This window comes from Centruroides sculpturatus, unplaced genomic scaffold, assembly GCF_000671375.1.
Source record: "Centruroides sculpturatus isolate CEXI.00-Female unplaced genomic scaffold, Cexi_2.0 scaffold415, whole genome shotgun sequence".
NCBI lineage: Eukaryota > Metazoa > Arthropoda > Arachnida > Scorpiones > Buthidae > Centruroides > Centruroides sculpturatus.
Window position 1 is genome coordinate 549,953 of NW_019384825.1, and position 18,830 is coordinate 568,782.

The window sequence follows — 18,830 nt, forward strand, 5'->3', positions numbered from 1 at the left end:
CCCGAACAACAACCGAAGTTGTAGAAGGAAATTCGCCTATTTTACCGATCTAGGGATCCCCCTTTTCCAAATTTTAATATCAACTCAAAATAATTTAAAAAGACAAATTACAATAAAACGGTTTATTATCCAACTATGAGAAATTTCACAACACGTCAAGGAAGAGAGGAAGGAGCAATTAAATAATCAAAATTATGAAGGATTTAAAAAATATATAAAAATGGGGAATATTGCACTTCTAACAATCTCTGCGAGTATGTGGGCTAAATTTAAAGAATCCGTGCTTCTCGCTTGGACAACTGTATGTGGCCAACTCATGCATCAGAAAACCTTTTGATTTATTCGTGTACGCACCAGACAGAAAAACAAAAAATATCGTGTATCCACAAACACTCCAATAAATAAATAGAATTGAAACGACATTTTGAAATGTTTTCCCGATGAAAATGAATAATAATAATAAGTTTCAATAAAAATGATAAAATATAAATTGAATTTTATCATAATGAGTTTGCTTGAATTTCCTTTCTTCTGAGATCGCAGCAATGCACGATGGGTAAGCTAGTAAATAAAAGTTAATAAGGTTATAGAAAATAACTCTTCCAAACATTCACGAGACATTGTTCTAACTACTCAGCGGTCTCACAACGTTTGAACAACACACGTTAAGATCGGCCTGCGCAGTCTGACACTGCGCCAGGAAAATCAAATGGTTTTTCTATTCTACTCCGGTGGCCGGTACAGTCCGCCAAAACTGCTAAATTTCCCCCCATACACTATCAGAAATAACTCAAGGTCAGGCATGCATGGTTAATCCTTTGAGGATTAACTTAACATGTATGGCTGCCTTAAATTAGACCGACCTCATCCATTTTAAAACTGAATATGCAGAGTAAAATGTTACTTCTTCAACATCGACAGCCACATTTATTACTTTTGATATGGAAAATATCAAAACACTGATAATGAATCATAGCTATTAATGTTGAGAGAAAAACAAGATTTCCATGCTTTGGTTCAGGAATTACAATTAAAAGACATTGCAGAATTTTTAAAATTATTTTTGCACATCTCCAAATACTTTCAACCATCTATTAAGCTTCATAGAACATCTTTCTTCAACAAGAGATCAGCAGTTTCTCCATCCTATTCAAAGAATTGACAACAACAAATATTGAATCTTGGCTAACGTTTGAACAGACTAAGACGAAAGAACAACAGTAACGACTAGCGTGAACATTTCACAAAGATGAACAATAAAAACAAGTTTTTGTCATCATCATCAGCAGTGTAAATGCACCCAAATGTACCATTATTTACTGATTTGATAGAATAATAAAATTGATGATGTAAGAATGGAAACCAATATGTAAGTTTATAGTAAAATTACACAATGAATTTTAATATTTCAAAGTGTATTATAAGTTGCACAGACCTAACAAATGAAAAGTGAAGATAATTGAATCATTAAACAAACTCCAGAGTGATCTTGTTACTTTGGATAATGGAACAATGCAACGAAAAGGCATTTTCTCTTTAAACAGATTTGACTGTAGCATATTACCTCCTGCAGTTTATTTCAAGTCATTATTTTGAACTATTACAAAGATCATTGATGAGCCATTCTTGTTTACAACAAAATACGGTACAAAATACAATGAATTTGTTACATTCAGTTTTATTTTAAATTTATATTGTAAAAACTTCAAATAAGAAATGAATTATTACAATATTTGAGATTTCTTGACCACATTGTAGCAACATATTTCACAACTTAAATGGTGAAATGTACGTATTAATATAGAAATATTTGATAATATAAATTAGTTCCCAATGAACTACTGTAAGCCTAACACGTGTTACCAGTTACCATTCTTCAATAAACCTCTAATATAAACTTCTATTTTAGTTTATAAAATTCAAATACGAGTTTATATATATAAAGCTCATATAAAAAAATTATATAATAGATTCTTTATAAAATTAAGGTACATTCTAATAAAGTTCTAATTAAGAATTACATACTACCTGAAACACAAAACACATCACTCACCGATTCCAAAGAACAGGGAAACAACAGTTAGAACAGGGACTTAATCGTTGTCTTTACTCTGGAACCAGGCTTATTTCCTTCTAATTGAACCTAATCTGAACCTTCTACTTTAATTAATACTTTCATCTTTTGTAATGAAATATAAAAATGCAGTTAATATTTTTTTGTTTTCTTTTTTAATTTAGGTATCAGTTTTAAATATTTTTTTTTTGCCTTTGAGACCCTTTACTCCTCCGTTAAACTTTTCCCCTGATTTTGTGCTTTATAGGATTTGTTCCTCTATGCCGCTCCACCAGTCAGTTGCACGGGCGGCAGATTTTGGAACTCGCTAACTTAATGTTTTTTTTTTCTTTTTTTTAATCTTTGATGATAACATATTTAAACAAAGGCGTATTGTACGGTACTCATGGCTGGATTACTCCCTGAATTGGTAACACGAAATTTGGAAAGCAGAGTCATCCAATGTTAAGCAGCCAAATATTCTATAAGAGGTACTGTACAATACCGGCATTCTAATATTTTTCGTGGCCACTTTGAACGTTCTGTCGGCAAGATAATCCATTTTATGGTTAAATCTTACAATTAGAATCCTTCTCTTGTCTATAAAAACATATTTTAAAATCATAGATCCTTCATTACGATACTTTCGATTAGCGGCCGAATGGCCGAGCGGTCAAGGTGGCAGCCTACCGCTCTGGGGGACCCGGGTTCGAAAAAACCCCAGAAATTTTTCGGGGCCCGTCCTCACCACCCGGCAGCCCCATTGTGGGCATGGCCGAACCCATAATAGGCTTGCAAAAAGAAGCTGTCTTAGTGCCCACAGGGTGGAAAGAGTTTTAAAAAAATACTTTCGTTAATATGGGCACCACCATCTTTCTTTCATTGTCGTTCCTAAATGTCTACAAACAGCAGGGCACTCCCGTAGTAGCGGAGACGCAGAGCAACCGCTATTAACGAACGCGCTCCAACTTCATAGTGTACCGCCATTGCCTAGTTTGGAATTTTTTTTTTTAAATCTTTCCGCCCTGTGGGCACTAAGAGGGCCTATTTTTGCAAGCCCATTATGGGTTCGGCCAGTTCCACGGTGGGGCTGCCGGGTGGTGAGGGACGGGGCCTGACATATCCGAACGGACTACCCCCGAAAAGCTCCTGGGAATTTTTCCACCCGTTCGAATTCGAACCCGGGTCCCCCAGAGTGGTAGGCTGCCACCTTGACCGATCGGCCATCCGGCCGCGCTTAGTTTGTACTATCCCAGACAACTTTTTTGGCGTTTCACTTTTACGATTGTAAATTTTTTAATTCTTTTGAATGATGAATATTTATAAATAAACACATCTGATACGTTTTCCTGCTCTAGAGTTTATTAAGGCTACGGTTACTGTGGGTGCAAATTCTGACGAAATCTTGTTCTGACGAGTTTGTTCGAACAAACAAATATCTGTTTTCCAATGAGAGTGTTTACTTTGGCAGCGAAGGACATGTTAGAACACGCACGATGTAGTCAGAACCATTCCAACGTTCAAACGAGTTTGATTTTTTCGTGCATTCTGACGTTGAATTTCGAGTATTTTGGTTTTTTCAACATGGATATTGATAAATTGATTAGTCTTGTGTTCGAGAATAGGTGTTTGTGGGACATGAAAGACAAAAACTATCACAACAGAGATATTTCTCGGCAGAGATATCGCTCATTCTGAAATACTCGAAAAACTTTTGCGGGTTAGTCCAAAAATTTTGATATAACATTTGGAACGCTTCCTTATCGTCTCTTGTGGAAAATAAGGCTGTGTACACACTAGGCGTTTTTAAACGCGCGTTTTAAAGAACCAAGAGTTTTGCATAGGCATACACACTCAAACGCGCGCTTTTGGCCAAGCGCGCGTCAAACACGCGTTTATAGATTTTTCTTAAAACGCGCGTTTTGCGGGCGTCAGCCGAGCGCTTTGAGATATATGTGCTGCCATGTTACTGTACATTCGATCGCGCGTTTTCGGGTAGAGTGGACGTACGTTGGCCGAAATGGAGAACGATCATTTCGATACTGATCTATTTATTGATGAAATCTAAGAGACCAACCATTGTCAAAGGATTTTATAGATATTTTAAAGGAATTAAAAAACTTGGGTTTATTTTGTCTTCGTTTTGGATACAACATCGCAAACATTCAATGTGTCAGTCTATCTCGTAATATTGGGTGCACCCAAAATACTCTTTGCCTCTGCCATCGTCTTTTATAGCGACGATGGAGGAGGGGCACACAAGCAATTACTTTCACGTCCATTTCCAAACTGAGCCAGTGCGTATGCTCCACTAAACAGTCGTCTAACGCCGAGCTAACTCGCGTTTAACGCAACGCAAAACGCCTAGTGTGTACACAGCCTAAGTGGTTAACATGCTCTGTTTTCCCACCACCTATCAACAATAACTTAATGTACTTTCAAGAAAATAAAACTCATCAAGTTAGTCCATTTTGCTGGGAGGCAGAAACGTACTGACTATCAGAAAGCGCGCATAGTGTACCCACCTTGTTCTGACGAGGATTTCGGACATACTTGTCAGAACAAGATTTCGTCAGAATTCGCATCCACAATAACCGTAGCCTAAGAGCAGACGATGTTTTCGGATTCAGAAAATAAAGAAATCGGGCACGAGAGGGCGTTTTTCGGAGAGTGAAGGTCTTTATGCTCGTAGTTGGGGAACGCAAAGAAACAAGCAGACTATGGGAGGAAATTTTGTTATTAAAGTCACTATGGAAACTCAAGTCGAGTCTGATCATATAGTTGCATCGTTTTAAAAGTAGCCATAACACATTAGTTAGCTAAACAGCGCTGCAATCAGCAGAGAATATTAAATGGGCAGCAAAGTCCTTTCAGGATGACATAAAATCCATATCAGAAAACCATGCATTCAATAACGACCAGTGCGGTTTCCAATACGAAATAATGTCTAGAAGGACTTACACTTTCAAAGATGAAAAATCAATTTTCGGGCGCGCTCAATCACCAAACCTCTGTTAATACAAGCTACAGCGTACAGTATGTTATTAATAGAGATGGTGATGTCGTTGGCAGCGTTTTCTTATGCTTATAACTGTTACAAGAACGTTTCAGGCCAAAAATGTAGAGGAGATTGATAGTTTCACGCCTTCTAACGTCACTATCACTTGTAGCACGTCAGGCAAAATGAGCAAGTCTCTAAATGAATTCATTTTAGAAAGAAAAATGGTCCCGAACATAAAGAAAAGTTTCCTTCTTGTGATAGATTTGTGGTGCAGACACAAGTATGGATTCATACACAAAATTTTTCGGTCAAGCTGCCAATATCCCACAAATTACTTTAAAAATTGTACTAGACAGTTAAAACACCTCGCCAAAGAAATTCTTACAGGCAGTGCCGGCCCGAGGCAAGTTTTAGGATAGAGCGAGATCCTATTATGGCCCCCCTTGGTTGCCCCTAATTTATACCCTTTAATTTTCTTTACCACTGAGGCATCCCCCTAGGACTTAGCGCCTGGAGTTGCTTACCAGTTCGCCCTATGGTAGGGCCGGCTCTGCTTACAGAACTAGAGGTATTCGCAGTAGCGTAGCGTGGGTGTCAACCGCCCGGGGCGGAGGAAAATTTCTCCGCCCTCTTATTTAGGTATCTCAATTTAAAGAACTAAAATTCAGTTTCGTCACAAAATAAGTAATGAAAAATTCCGTGTTCATTTCAATCGGTCCGAATCGTAGGTGCGACAAAAATATGAAATGAAATGGTTCAAATTTTTACAAGATATTATTATTTATTGTGAAATTTTGCCGCCCCCTAAAAGTGCCGCCCGGGGCGGGCCGCTCCTGCCGTCCCCACTACGCTACGCTACTGAGTATTCGTCAACGCCAAAGAAGTACACAACGGTGATAATTGAAACACATGCTAAGGGTGTTATCAAGTTGTTATCTCTCTTGCACTTTCAATTATCTGCTGATATTTTCAAATACGGTTCGTTTACTCGTGGTGTTCTCCTGGACTTCTGACTGGCAGAAAAAATTCCACAGCATCAAGGAAGTGTATTTTACATTTACAGTATGCATGACGCGCAGCCGGATAGCCAATCGGTCAAGGTAGCAGCCTACCGCTGTAGGGTACCCGGGTTCGAATCCGAACGGGTGGAAAAATTCCCAGGAGTTTTTCGGGGGTAGTTCGTTCGGATATGTCGGGCTCCGTCCCTCACCACCCGGCAACCCCATTGTGGGATTGGACGATCCCATAATGGCCTTGCAAAAAGAGGCCCTCTTAGTGCCCACAGGACGGAAAGAGTTAAAAAAAAAGTACGCATGATGCTGTAAATTGTGATCAAACTAAATTTATAAAATGAACCCATTATCTCAAGTGCTTATGTGTGCATGATTGAAAGCCACTTTTTTTTCTGCACCACTTCTCCCTTTCCTGAGTAAAGAATATTAAATATTAATGTAATCGCCAAAAATAATTAGTGTTGAGAATGTACTAGATGCTGCTGTCCTGATTGGAATAAATAAGCTCGCCGCATGAAATGACTTTGATTTACTGGTTAGACTTCATTTCTAAAGTTTTATTAAAATATTAATGTAGCTGTTTATAAGTTTCATTAAAATATCAACGTAAGTGCTTTTAATGATATTGATATAATTATCAATATAACAATAATACGCCATTGACTTTCTCCTGTTGCTCCTCTCTTCTCAAGCAGATCAGTGTCTTCATGTTGTCTTTTGTCTTCTAATATAGGAGGGGAGGAATTGGCGTCTTAACCTCGATAACGGAGTTAGATAGATGAAACGCGAAAACAGATATGAAAACCTTACGGACAGGAAGCCCCGATTAACGATATACGAACTACCGATTCAAATCGGAAGTCATGTTATTTCAATTCAAAACTTTCCCCTGAAGGTGTTAGATGACCGGCACGACTCTATTGTTATTAAAGAAAAAGTATGATGTACTATACATGGGCAAGACACTATTAATTTGAAGTGGAGAGCATATGTTTTAAATGAAATAAATTAAAAATATGATTAAAAATTGCCGCTGGGCATTGCGACAATATCATAATTGCTCGTTTCAGTTAGGTTATTGCTTCTTATAGGGTTTGCTAGTTTAGTTTCTGTATTAATTTTAGTATTAGTTTGAAGCATTTACTTTAATTTTAAGCCTTAAACTTTATTCTGTCTAGCTCAGTGGTTCCCAAAGTGGACGCTACCGCTCCCAGGGGCGGTGAGTAAATCTAGGGGCGCAAAAAGAAGCAAGGGGCGGCAGGGGGCACTGGAGCAGAATCGAACGGTAACCATAGGCAAAGCTCGCCTGCGCGGCACATAAATTCTCGTGCGCGGCAACAATTTGAGCAGTGCGCGACCGCGCAGCCGCGCAGCTTAGAGGGAACATTGGTAGTAACCTTATGTACAGTACGTACACCGCTCAGAGGGATCTCTTCCTTCTCTTCTTTCTATATCCTCGCCCTCCTTCTTCCCTTCCCATCTCTTCTCCCCCTTCCGCCGGCTAAACGCTTTGGGTACGGCTGTTGTCTTTCGTTAAGATCAGTGTCCGTGTGACGGAACTACTGTATTATTCGTCTGTCAGGAGAAGTAGTTTCAAATTTGATTAATCATAACCCGTTTATTATCGCTCAAAGAATGAAACGGTTTGCATGACTGCATTATCATATCAAACACTATCTTTGTGCCAAAATTCATCAAAATCGGTGAAGGAAATTGATGTAGTACTCTTTGTAAGAGGGCCTCTTTTTAGCGGTTTATTATGGACTAGTAGCCCGGGACGCTCCCTAGTGGGTGTTGTTTACAAATTTCCATGAAGCACGATTCCTTTGAATTTTTTGTTCCTATCATTATGCTCTACAGCTCTGTTAAAGTCACAATGGTAAGATTAGGTGAAGAGATGGCAACCCCCCAAACTGTAGCCCCCTGTGCGAACAATAAAGGCAAAGGAACCATACCCCTACTTGCGACCCTTCGCGAGATATAAGCCCCTGAAATAATAAATTCCTATTACAAATATACTGAATTATTTATATTGTTATATTGACCAAATAATAATTTATTGGGCAAATGAATAATAATAATTTATATTGTTAATTTAAATAATAATTAAAATTGTTAATTTGAATTTTTGAAATATGGCACACGATAGGGGCGCCTCTAGTGTCCGTTATCAAACGGTTACGGGACGGACGGACACGTTGAATGGGTTATATATAGAGATTCGGCCAACAATACAATAGGAGAGACTGGATGGTGAGGGACGCGCACGATATATTCGGACAGACTACTTCCCGGAAAATTCTTAGAGTTTTCCGGCCCATCCGGATTCGATCCCTGGTCCCCAGAGCAATAGGTTGCTATTTTAGCTTATCGGCCGTCCGGCCGTCCATCGTACTGCACTGTCATAGGGCCAACAGATGACGTGTGTGCCACAGATTAAAGGTGTGCTCATAGGACAGATGGCGCATGCACGCACGACACCAAAGACGCCGTCTAGCATTCTTATCTGACTTTTTAATAAAAACTGGAATATTGTCCATTTATACTCGAATGGGGGATTTGTCTGATTTGGAACACTTCGTTCGATCGGGATGAAGTGTTCCAAATATATGAACACACTTAGCAAATACACACACATGTATTTTTTTACGTAAACGTTTTTGGTACAGTATCGGGTCGCGCTGCATAGCGCCAAAATCGCCACTTGGCGATAAAAATATAATACTGGCGATAAAAACCCCAGTCTGCTCGTTTTTACATTCAGCATGAAATTGAATCACAAATCACACTTCAGGAAAAACAGCAAAATGTCGAGCTTCAATACAATGGGAGTCCCGTGCACCACACACCTAGCGATTTCATGACGTCACGTGGCAAGTTCGGACAAAAAACGTTGAGAACAGAAGGCAGTTTTGTTTAATGCCATCCAGCGTTTTTAGATTGGGGATTTTTTTTATCGACAGAAAGAAAATTTGGGGAATTTTTTTAGAAGACTTTTTTCACTTTGATCTTTTCTCACTCCGACATTCGACTCTTTACGAGATATTTGCCTCCAAATGTGGAATCTAACGGCGGCAGTTCCGGTCGCCATCTTCCTTGCGGATGTCATGCTTGCAAGCAAATTATGTTATAGGCATGGCGATCAGTACCTATAACAAATAATAAATGTATTAACTTCTACTAACCGAAAACAGTTTTTCTCGTGTAGCCTACCAGTACTACTGCCTATTCTCCTTGCTCTGCGTTGCCAAAGTTCGCTATTCTCGCCTTGACTGACGCTCCGCATGTAGTCGTGCACTTCGGTGCTCGCTATCGCTCGCTCCTCAGCGACCGGCGAGCCCCCACATCCCCTAAAACATCACGTATTCCACGAACAGTTAAGTGGGCTAATCGAAGCCGGCATAGTCACGTGGGCTAAATAGTTAAACGCGATAGTCTTAACGGAGCGCGCGACGCGATTTGCAATCGCGTGCAGCTAATTTCGGGAGCTATATCTCTCAGAGGTCACATTTCGAGATATGATTCCTTTGACTCTTTTTCTCATATGGACATGCTCTACAGTTTTGTTAACATCCCAACAGCGCCATTCACATCTACAATTTTACCGCTACCAGCACTTGCATTAATTAGTAAGTAAAAGTAAAACTGGTGGCGATAAATAATTAGAAGTGGCAAAAAAATTTAAAGCTGGAGAAATGGTGCCGATATTTTTAAATTTTTCGGAGCGACTCCAGTATCTAAAAATTCATTACCTGTTCAACCATTACCTGTTTAATCTTTGCTGTGGCTTTCTTGTAATAACTGCAATATACTTTTACTTTTCCGGCTATTATGTGTACTTGTATATAACAAAGTATTGGAATCGTATTGAATTTGACCCTCCGGTTTTTTGTGAATCTCTGAACCCAAAAAAGTAAACAAAAAAAGGGGGAAATTTCGTGTGCATGGATGGGGTAAAAATTAAGAAAAGAAATTTTGCATGGTAGCTTGTGTATAAGGAGCATTGATCTATTAAATTTTGATGGTTAAAGGTTGAGGGGTGGGAGATACATACATACATACATACATGAAAGACAACGGCCGTACACGAAGTGTTTAGCCGGCGGAAAAGAGGGTAAAAGAAAGGGGAGGAGAAGAAGGAGGGAGAGGAGATAGACAGTAGAGAAAGGTAGGATCCCTCTGAACGGCGTACGTATGGCTAATGTACCCACTATGTTTGATGATGGCGTGCAGTTTTTAGGCTGCAAGGCCGTAGCCCAAGGGTATCACGTGTCATATCTCGAGAGGGGTCAGACATAATGAAGATTTTACTCATTATTAGCATTTAAAATTTTTATAAAACTCATCACTACCCTTAAAATTAAGCTTTTTGCCTTTTTTATAAAATAACTAGCTGTTACCAGTGACTTCGCCCGCGGAGATTTTCAAGCAAACCCTATTTATATTCAGTATTTCAACAACCATAGTAATTGTTATATAACACCTACCGCTGAGAATCAAACGAACTGTTTTCAATTTGATAAACTTTATGAAACGTTTACAATCGTTCTATAATCGAACCAATATGCAATAACAAATTCGAATTTAAAACGGTTCGAACATTTAGTTAAAAAATCGAAATATATGAAAATATTTATAACAATCTCTGAAATGTTATCAGTTTAATACACCTAAGTACTTAATGAAGACTAAACGTTGTTGAAAAAAAGAAAATCGCATCTAAAATAGTACAGTAGAAGTCGTTCTTTCGGGTAAGCCTTAATGTTCTTCCTCTCCCCCCGCAAAGGAATTTCGAAAAATCCCTTCTTAGTGTGCGTTTCCATTACGTACCCTAACTGTGTACCAAATATCACCTCGTTAGGTTCAGCAGTTTGCTCTGGGCGATGATGAATCAGTCAGTCAGGACAAGTAATTTTATGTACTGTATATAGATAATAATATGAAAAGTTTTTTATAACAAAATCTCATAACAAATGGCGCCACACACAATTTTATTTATTATGATTAACAATATAAAAATTATTTTTAAAACTAGCAGGTGGGCCCGGCGTTGCTGCGGCAAAAGTAACGATAACTAAGGTAAAGATTATTACGTTACAGTAAACCTTACCCATTTTCACAAAATGCAAGAATTGGGTCCCCTTGTTTCCACACTAATTAGAGAATTTTTAGATGGGTCTAAAAATATGTTTGATTTCCCGCAAAACGAAAAAAAACTGCATCTGCGTATTGCACGTCGCTTTCTCTTAACAATTCCATTGTTACTTAGCACTTCCATTGTTACTTAGCACTTCCATTGTTACTTAACACTTCCATTGTTGATGGAAGTGTTAAGCCTTAATCCTGTCCCTCTCTCCCGTGGGGAGGAATTTCGAAAAATCCCTTCTTAGTGTGCGTTCTCCTAACGTACCCTAACTGTGTACCAAATTTCAACTTTCAACTCCTAACCGTTTGGGCTCGTATCCATAATGTATATAGAAGTTTTAATCCTGTCTCTCTCCCCCCGGGGGGGAATTTCGAAAAATCCCTTCTTAGTGTGCGTTTTCGTGACGTACCCTATCTGTGTACCAAATTTCAACTTTCAACTCCTAACCGTTTGGGCTCTGCGCTTATTATTATTATTATTATTATCATCAACCCGTCTCGATTATATATTAGATAAAATCTCATAATAAGCCGAGAGAGTTATGCAGCTCGTTGCTGGGTTGTTTTGTTTTCGGTTCCGATTATGCGTTCGGAGATATCGGGTTCCAAAGTTCAGAAATTTTTCTGTCATTTCATATGGAGATTCGATAAGAAACTTTGCAAAATTCCGTGTATTATCACGAAATTATGCATGATATCACGAAATAACCACCCGTAGGCAATATAAAAAATATACTCCTAGAAAACAGATATAAATCAAAATATATATCCGATAATTAAAGAATAATTAATTTTATCACAAATTTACCAATATATTGATATATTGTACGAAGCAATGTGTGGTCTTGAGCACTTTCCGACGTAAATTTCTGGACTTTATCACTCTCCGTTGATCATTTTGTAACTATTACATCGTCTATCATTACATTGTGACTCCAAAGTTGTACCTCATTTATTCCCTCTTTAATCAAGACTTGGGCTTAAACGTAGACAAAAAATTTCGTAATCCACTTTTGGGAGCGTGAATATATTTCAAGTAATCCAGACTACAAGTAACTTTTAATTTTTAATTCTAAATTAACTTTTTCTATTCAATACGCAGGTACCGTGGGTTGCCCACTAGTAACAAAAATTCTAGTAAAATTTGATACACTTAACATTATTTGGTAGACTTATAAAGTTTGTATATATACAATATATACGTATATATACTATAAATTTACCAAATATCAATTTAAGTTTATCAAACTTTATTGGAACGTATAAATGTATATACATAAATAATTTATAGTTTATAAGCAGGGTTTCCGCTAGAGGGTGGGCACGCNATTTAGCTGGGCCGTTTTTAATTTTACTGGTTGGTGTTCAAGCACCATCTTTTTAAGCATTAATTTAAACCAGTGTGCCGCGAGAGGATCGTAGATGTGCCATGAAAGATTTTGAAAGTTATTAAATAATGAAATGAAACTTTCTTTATATCAAAAAAATATATATGATTGTCCATATTTAGTTCAAATTATTTTAACTTAGAAATAGTGGGACATTTGGCAGGTTTCTACAGGCAATTGTCATGCCACTTTTAAATGCAAATTAAGACTTAATGTTAATTGCTTTTCTTATATAAATAAAAATTATTACTTTAAATAACTATTGTCGTAACCTGCTTCTATTTCAAGGAAAACAATACTGTTTTAATTCTTAAAAAACATATAGACAAAAAGAATTAGGTTAAGTGGTAAGTAATATGGCGACGGAATGTTTACAAACACAACTTTAAATCATGTGATTATTTCCGCGGAAATTTAATTATAAGTTCAAATGTGCAGTGAGATAAAAAAAAAGTTGAAAAACACTGCTCTAAAAAATAATTCATGTCGGATTAGAATCTAAAGAGAGCGGGCAACACGATACAATCCACGAATATCCTGATACGAATATCCTGAAAAGACAGAACGGTTTGTAGGTGATATTATGCTTAATAGCCGCATTGAATTCCGCGTTTCTGTAAGGGGTACCATTATTGTAGATAAGAAGTTTAGGAACCTACATGAGACTTGGGTGCAGATTTTATTTTCAAGGACGATAATGTCGACATATATACCTTGTAGACTGCACTCGTCAATGACTTTTTGACAATGAAGATATTATCTCATGGATTTTATATCAATGGCAACATCTCAGGATTTAAATTCCATAGAACATGTCTGGGATGCTCTGAGAAGTCGGGTTGCGTCCATCAACCTCTATCAAGAACATTCCAGGAGCTTTTGTTCAAGAATACACTTTGCTATTTTCATTAATAGTTAAATCGCTTACACCAGTGGTTTCCAAACTTTCTGTACCTCCGCTTCCTCTTTTTCAGAAAAAACTTGTTGCACTCCACTCAATTTTTGTAACAATCTAATTTCATAACTACTGTCCTTATAATTTATTTAATGACCTACAAAACAATATACTTTATTATATGAAGCATAATCTCGACAATAGTCGAGCCCCGGCGAACTCTTGTCGAGACGTTTTGGTAAGAGTGTGGATGGATTTTTAGCATTTGTACCCAAGTCGTTCGGACGAGGGTTGTGAATTAGGCATAACCGTTTTGCTGATTCACTTTCTCGACATTGATTTGACTTTTTTTTTTCGTTTGTTTGTATTAAAAAATGATAATTTGGTAAAAGCTGCGCGCTCCCTTGCAATAGCCTCGCGCCCACAGATTGGAAAACACTAGCTTACACCATCCTTAATTCTCACGTACCATTTTAGTGCATTATCTTCTCACTATTCACCAAAGATAATTCGAAGTAGGCCTTCAACATTCTTCTTTTTAAGCTCAAAAATGGAATGTCCTAATTGTTTGTCTGGCAGTGGAATTTCCGTAATTTTATTCTCGTTTTATCCGCTTTTTATCACTTGTGTATTTTTTTTTTTTAATCTTATTCTCACACTTATATTTATTTCGAACTTTTCATTTTAACAATCTTACCAAAAATATCAAACCTTTTTATATCTTATTTTCTTGTCAACACCGTTGTCAATTGTTTAAGACTTTAAGTCAGTGTTTCTCAACGGGGGCGATATCGCCCCTATGTGGGCGTTTTTCCATGTTGAGGGGCGATTAGTAACAATTTATATTTTGGGGGCCGAAAAACAATTTTCTGGGCGATATAGTAAAACATTATATTAAGAATAATTAGATATTTTATTTATTATATCGTACAATAATTAAACAAATAACATTATACTAGTCACTAGTCTATTCGATGCAGTACGAATTTGGCGTTAGCCTTGTCCCTCGGCATTGCAATTTTGTAGTGTAGGGGACGATATTACGTAACGGTTTTATTGAAGGGGGCGATACTACATTGAAGGGAGCGACAATTCGTTAGAGGTTGAGAAACACTGCTTTGGCCATGACCAGTTTTTACACTCCGACTGGAAAGTTCTACACTAGTAAGACAAATTTTCATTTGTTTAACACGGGGTTATGAACTTCTTCACATTTACTTGAAACCACCAATTTACAAAAAAAGAAAAAATAATAATTTAATATGTTCGTGTTTGGTTGATATTAATTGTTTGTTTCAATAGCAATGGTATTAATATCTTCACATCGATTGTAACTGCCATTGTTTTTGCTGGTGGACATGTTCACGTTTGTTCGTTAGCTCCACAAATGTTGTGGCATATTAATCAGATTTCACTTTTCAAACATCTTATAATGAGAAGCATTTCTTCTATTAAAAAATAATATACTAATTATTGGAAAACGATTTTTGTATTTAATTTTTTTTTTTAAATTATAATAAATGCCCCTATTACAAAAATAAAATGTTTATATCTGTAAAAAACAGCAATAAAATGAATAAGAAAATTCAAATTCGTGTAACGTTCAAATTTTTCGCTTACGCTACATATTGTTATTATTATTTTCATCACAAGGAGGCCGCTACAGTTTGAAGTGGCGCTGTACGTAATTGCCTTTTACTACGGCAGCTAATGAAAGTGCATATTCTTTTTTTGTTGAAGTTCTTTGAGAAAGCACTGGAGTAGTTCTCTCCCTCCTTCAAGAGCTCAGCTCATGATATTCGTCAGTCACGCACCTTCGCGGGAATAATTCTCTTATATAATAAAACAACAATGCTGTAGTGTGAGACCGAACGTCTCTAGCTGCTTTGGGCCCAGTGCAATAGCATAGGTTGCACAAACGGTAGTTACGCCACTGACTCTACGACTTTGTAATTTAAACTATGCCATTATCTTTCGTAGGACGGGAGAAGGAATTTGCTCCAATGTAAAGGAGATTTAGGTTGTATTGCGTACAAACCAACGTATTAAGAATTCACTACCGATTACCTATACTTCAATACAATTACTGTATATTTAGTTATTATATAGGAGAAGCGACATATAATCTGGTAGTTTTTAATTAAGATTAAAATCGCACAAGTTTCTTTAAAAATTTAAATCTTGAAAGATTGAGGTATTGTATTGGTATCTATCTACATTGAGCCAGAAATTTAAATTTAATAGATTCGGTTTTAAAGTAATACTCAAATATAAAATATACATTCCTTATTAGAAACAAATATTGTTTCTTGACGTGTCAGATTCATAAAAATTGATAAATCATGTCACCTTTTATCTTAGATAAATCCATTTAAAGATTTTGGATTAAGCAATAATAATGACAAACCTATTTTAGATTATTTCATGCGGATATTTTTTAACAGGAAAAATAAATTCAGTTATAATAGCAACTTCATAAAATGTCATTCTATTTTTATTAAAAATTTCCGATTATCTGAACACCTTATTGGCGTCACATAATCACAAAACGAGGAAAAGTAACGATAATAACAAATTATTCAAGCCATAACACAGGAAAAATAAGAATTTTTCTATTTCTTCCCGTATTATCTTTTTCTATTCTCCTATTATAAAATTTTAATTTCCCCCGATTTCTATTCTTTATTATGAAATACAAGAGATTATTTATACTCATTTATTTGTCTCCAAAATACAAAATACTCTTCTTTAAAAATTTATATTGAAAAAAAATCTATTTTTATTTTGGATAGCAATAACAAATGCCCTACAATGGAAGACCCATTTCTAAACACTAGCATGAATCTGTTTTGAATAAAGTTATAATTAATTCTATGCTTTATAATTGTTTATTGTGAAATTTTTAAAGATTCATTATCTTAGTGCGTAAATTAATTTTGTAAAAATTAGATGTCTAACCACTTTTTTCCCCTATTTATCAGAATTACAGTTTAACTTGTAACAGTAATTTACTTTTTTTTTAATTCTAAAACATCTATAATTAAAAATAACCTAAATATATTTTTAAGAATGTAAAAAATAATAAATACTTTGTCAATTTTCAGCATCTCAGTGGAGAAATTCGTGAAGATTTTATGCAATTTTCTTTAAAAGAATTTCAATAAAACTTTTAAAACCATTATTAATTAGATTTGTTTATTAGAATGTTCACTAAAACGATTATATTCTTATATAATGCTCATCTAGAATAGATATATTTTAATTAATGTTTAATAAATTTATTTTGCAAGAAAACAATGATGCTTAAAATCCAATCATAGGATAAGAATAATTGCATTAATTCTATATTCTTGGTAAATAGCAATAATTTCTTGAGAACATCAAAGTTTTCCAAGAAAATCATTAAGAAAGCATACGAAATAGGCCTATATTAAATTTCATCATTAGCTCTGAACCATAAAATGGAATCGTAGCGTTCTCATAGGTGGAATAACCTTATAGCAATCCAAATAACTTATGAGAATTTCACAGATTCGGTCAATAAATTACTTCAGCAATGAAGTCGATGAAATCGAATCGGAAAGTAGACATATAAAATGTTTTATAATAGAAATATCCTTATTTTATTTATAAAATTTTAACTTCTAACTCTAATTCTTGAATAAGGCCATAAGCAGAGGCGGATTTAACGAAGTCCCGACTTCTGAAGGGCCCCGCAAAACACCAACTTTACACTTTTTTCTAATGACACCAAGTTTGGTTTCATATGTGCAATTCTAATTAAACACAAGTTTACAATCGGCGGTAAAATTTGAATGTAATATATAATATATTATATTCAAATTTTATTGGAAATAAAATATTAATAGTACATAATACTTTTTATTTATTTAAAAATATGGTTAACATGTATTTTTATTTTCCCTGTCTCTCTTTTTTTAAGGTGCTCAATATTTTCTTCTGTGCCCGGGGCCTCAACCGACCTTAATCCGCCTCTGCCCATAAGTAAATTATTTATCTTAAAGTTATGTTAACTTGATCAGATTGTTATTATAGATTCGAATAGGCTATAAACGATGTTTTATTATATGAAATTATTTCGATAATAAACAATACAGTACACTAGACCATGGGCGTATTCAGGAAAGGGCATGGGTGGGCACGGCCCACCCCAGAAAATTACAGCCGAAAAAGTGTTGAGCCGATTTGCAAAAAGAAATAAAAAGTTGAAGCTAATTTAATTGGGTGTAGTGTATCGCGGCCCGCAATTAATCTCTGAATATTGGACTGAACTTCAAATAATTGCCTGAATGGATCCGCGATAATTTTCTACAACCTGACAATGTTAAGTTATAGGGAAGTTGAGAAATTCTGATCCTAAAAAGAAAAAAATAAGGTCAACGGCTTTCTGTGCCCAATGTGAAAAGTGTATCCGTAATCTCTATGTACAGTTTGGTCTCTACGGAGTGACGCCACAATAAGATCTCTCATCACCTGAAAATCTTGCTAGGTCCTCTGGTTTGGGCAGTGAAAACAGTTTTCTTTCCAATTCGGCGCGGAGGAAAATACTGTTGGCCACCCCTGGTCTATATCTAGATTAAAGATGGTGAACTATATTAAAGAATGCTAAAAAAAAAAATAATTGATTGGTTAATTTTTGTTTAAGGCATTGCTAGAGTTTGATATTAATGTTACGAGAACGTATGATTAAAGGAAGTTTCATATTTTATGTGTGTTAAATTATTGTCGATTCTTATGGAAATTTCATTTTAATGAACAATAATTTGAAATAATTCAATTTTGTATCAGGTTGGCCTCTACTAGGCCCCCCATAACAAAACTCTGGCTACGCCCATGCGCTAGACTCTTGCTAATCCGGACGTTCCTTATACAGAGAAGCGCCAGATAAGCAGAGGCCGGATTACTGAGACTGAGTAGTAATGACAATGAATGACGTAACCGGTCGCCCTTCTGTACTGATTATTTTTGGAGATAGGTGAGCAAATAATACAGCGCATTAACATACACACAAAAATAAAACTAGGGGTAAATAAGAATGATGGATGTGTGGCATAACTAACATTTTCGCAAAAACGGAAGCGCATAGGCCATCACATTGGAGAGTATGCCGGATAATTGAGAGGTCGGATTATTAAGGGCTAGCTTAGCAAGAGTGTACAGTAATTGTTTACCATTCAAGGTAGATTCAATTAAGATAAATTCCAACTTACATTACTCAATATAGATAGAGATTAAAGGATATTTCGACTCTTACAACATTATTACCCAAGTATAATAATTTATTATTGTACCTTGGAGACTCGAAAACATAAAA

General features: G+C 36.1%; 1 protein-coding gene across 1 annotated transcript in view; it reads right to left on the reverse strand.

The window, feature by feature from the left end:
- LOC111630009 (ubiquitin-40S ribosomal protein S27a-like) overlaps window positions 1-9,353 on the reverse strand; it is a 35,628-nt gene extending 26,275 nt beyond the window's left edge. Inside the window, exon 1 of the mRNA XM_023374001.1 lies at window positions 9,281-9,353. Coding sequence (XP_023229769.1) covers window positions 9,281-9,353 — 73 coding nt within the window. The remainder of the gene's footprint in view (window positions 1-9,280) is intronic.
- Window positions 9,354-18,830: the final 9,477 nt, after the last annotated feature.